The 3,355-nt window shown below is 39.8% G+C and overlaps 1 protein-coding gene across 1 annotated transcript; it reads right to left on the reverse strand.

Moving 5' to 3' along the window:
* Window positions 1–476: 476 nt before the first annotated feature.
* Window positions 477–2,954, reverse strand: LOC140974046 (ammonium transporter 1 member 2-like). The gene is made up of 2 exons (XM_073437261.1): window positions 2,478–2,954; window positions 477–1,831 (listed from the first exon to the last, which is right to left on the reverse strand). The coding sequence occupies exons 1-2, from the start codon at window positions 2,914–2,916 to the stop codon at window positions 735–737; spliced, it is 1,536 nt and encodes a 511-aa protein (XP_073293362.1). The 5' UTR covers window positions 2,917–2,954; the 3' UTR covers window positions 477–734.
* Between the last annotated feature and the right edge of the window lie 401 nt (window positions 2,955–3,355).

A 3,355-nucleotide genomic window follows, 5' to 3' on the forward strand; every position in this document is an offset into this window, starting at 1 on the left:
AGTAAATTATATATCTAGAAAAAAATATAACATTCTTATTAAAATTTGTAAATTTATTATAATAATATAAAATTAATAGTTTTTTCTATATATTTAATAAGTAATGTGCAAAACAAATATATAAAATAAAAAAACTATTATTTTTTCATCTAAGAGTCGACTCATGAACTTACCAACGAACATGTTCACGAGTCAAATATTGTAAAGCTTGAGCTTGGTTTGTTTATCTTAACGAGCCTCATTAAATGAGCTCAAATAAGCTTTTATCGAGTCGAGTTTCGAATAGCTCACAAACGGTTTGGTTCATTTATATCCTTAGTTGGAATGGAATTGTGTATTCTTTCGAGAGTCATCTTATAAAATTAACTCGTGAGATGATCTTATAAAAATTTTGTTTCGTGAAATTAATTAATTCATAGAAAACAAGCAATTGTATTTAGTTAGAAACTTAAAGAATGACACATAAAAAGGAATACAAAATTACTTCAATATCAATATATGTAACACTTTTATCAAAACGTAATGGAGCAACTGACTCATAGCATTTATAAGGCAATTCGAGTTTGACCGTCATATTCTGTCTAAATTATGTATTGACATCCTAGCTAGAGCAACCAACGCAAAGGAATTAAAAATATTATACAACATACTAACAATGAAAACCATTGCAAACGGTTCACTCCCATGTCTAAGAGATACATGTGACACATTACTTCACTCACAAATTTTTGAATTCAAACATTAGGGGAGGGATTCTCCGGTGTGATGCTATTAGTCGGTTCGATTCGTTTAAGCTTGAATTGCGGTGGTCCGTTGGAATCTTCATCATCCTCGTCGTGGTAAATATAAGCCATCCCTCCATGGCTAGTCATGTCCATTCCGGCCATCTCGTCTTCGTTCGAAATCCTCAGTAACCCTAATTTCTTAAGAGCGAAGAAAAGCGGCCCCATCGTCACACTTACCCATCCGAATATCACTAGAATCTGGATGATCTGAGCTGCCAAAAGCTTCCCTCCGCCGCCCATGAGCAACCCGTGTGGCCTATCGGGAAGGCCCTGATACACCTCATTCACATATGCCTTCTTGGCAAATAATCCGGTGAATAGTAGACCCCATGCACCACACCCACCGTGCAGTTGGGCTGCTTCCAGTGGATCATCGTACTCGAGTTTCTCAGCCAATATGTTGAACCCAATCAACACCCAAGCCGAGATGAACCCGCATATGATCGCGGCCCATGGCTCGACCACCGAGCATCCTGACGTGATCGCGGCCAATCCCCCTAACAAACCATTGCACACATCAGTCACATTCCAATGCCCAACCAGAAGCCTCTTCCCAAACAAGGTGGTAAGGGCCGCCGTGCTCCCTGCCAATGTCGTCGTGACAGCTGTCCTCCCGACCGCGCTCCACTGGCCGTAATACGACCCCCTTGTATCGTATGGCTTGTTTATGACTAAAAACGAACCGGGATTGAATCCGTACCACCCGAACCAGAGCAAGAAACTCCCTAACACAACTAATGAAGCGCTGTGGCCACGCAATGCAACGGACCGACCACTCCGGGCGAACCGGCCGATTCTTGGACCTTCTATGTAGGCTCCCCAAAGGCCAGCAATACCACCAACCATATGAACCACACCAGAACCGGCAAAATCGATGGCTCCCGAGCCAAAGAGAAGGCTGCCACTAGTTCTTGCGGCTCCGGCCCAACCGTCACCAGACCAGAACCAGTGCGAAACGACGGGGTACACAAAACCGGTTAGGAATGATGAATATATTAGGTATGAAACAAATTGTGTCCTTTCTGCGATGGACCCGCTAGTGATACCTAGTAACATATTAAAAGTGCAACATGGTCAATTCATGAGCCAACCATGAAAACAATATAACTGTGAGAATCCCAATATGCTTTTGGTGATTAATGAAAATAACTAAACTAATAAAAATGGTTGTATTGCATTTATCATAGCCTTTTTTCAGTCTTTTACCTTGAAATTTACCCTTTTATTTCTTATATTTAAACTTCCCCCTTCTGATGTTACTATCAGACATTAATAATTTCTTTACTTTCTCCTCTATTTTCTTGACTTCTAGGCTTTTCCAGCCTATTTCTTTGAAATTATATAAGCTAGAAACAATAGAATTCAAAGCGTTGACTTGCTGCCACTCAATTTATTTCATCATTAAATGCTTTAAATTTTCATTTGTTAATAGTTAGTGGAGTTGTACAATTTTAAGCTAGATTTCTCCCTTTTTCCTTTTTGATATCGATGTGTGGGTTTACAAGATCTCGAATTTGCGACTTGTTTCAATTTCGAGAAACATGGTGTCGCTAGCCCAAGAGGCTTGTGACAGCTTAGATTTCCTCTTTGTATAGAAGGGTAGAAAAAATATGCAGTAACTTTCAAGATTATAACAATAATTATTTATCAATAATTGAACTGAATTATATCAGATTAAATAAAGTTAGATACCTGCTGCAGCAATGGCGAAAGCCCATTGGTAAAGGAAGAAGCTGTAATCCCCAGTAGGCGAGGGAAATTCCTTGAGACCGAAGAAGTGTTTGCCGATGAACCCATTGGAGGGCCCGCCGAAAGCAAAGGCGAAGCCGAACAGGTAGTAGCTCAGCCCGCCAGCCGCCGCGTCGAGGACATTTGTGAGCATTATGTTCATTGTGTTCTTGGCTCTGACTGAGCCCGCGCACAGCATGGCGAAGCCGAGCTGCATGGCGAAAACTAGGTACGCGGAGAACAGGAGGTAAGTGTTGTCTATGGCGTATGTGGCGGAGGAGAGCTTGTCGGAGACGGCTGCGAAGCCGCTGCATATGAAGGCGGCGGCGGCAGTGGCGTTGGCGGAGCCGCCGAAGAGGGGGAGGAGGTCAGTGGCCGTGCAGCTGGTCAAGGGATCAGCCATGGCTGCTTTGGAAATGTGTGGATTGGTTCTGTGGAAATTAATAATTGGGATTGGATTTTATAGGCAATCAATGCTTGAATTTTATGTGACACAAAATTAATTTTATTTTTTAAAAAAGTATATTATATATAAAGTTAAATAAAGCAAAAAACTATTTGTTATATATATTATTAGGTCTCCCGTGATACGAGTCAATTATATATATATTTATAATAATAAGTAATATTTTTTCATAAAAAATAATAATTTTTCATGACTCAATAAAATATATGTTTTACAAAATTGACTTGTGAGACTTTTTCATCAAAATTATTGTGTGTATATTGGTATTTATCTTTGATTGGCTTAGTTGAAGTCAATGGTGACAGCGAGGTGTGGGCTCATTCTCGACTTTTTAGGTTAATAATAATAATTTTTTGTAGACAATTTAATTTCATTT

This window comes from Primulina huaijiensis, chromosome 3 (genome assembly GCF_012295235.1).
Source record: "Primulina huaijiensis isolate GDHJ02 chromosome 3, ASM1229523v2, whole genome shotgun sequence".
NCBI classification, from domain to species: domain Eukaryota; kingdom Viridiplantae; phylum Streptophyta; class Magnoliopsida; order Lamiales; family Gesneriaceae; genus Primulina; species Primulina huaijiensis.

Bases quoted from the DNA above. Each gene is read 5' to 3' on its own strand.
- LOC140974046 (XM_073437261.1), bottom strand. From the start codon at position 2,916: ATGGCTGATCCCTTGACCAGCTGCACGGCCACTGACCTCCTCCCCCTC. The intron at 1,832-2,477 runs GTATCTAACTTT...ATATGTTACTAG, and splicing joins TTTCGCCATTGCTGCAGCAG to GTATCACTAGCGGGTCCATC.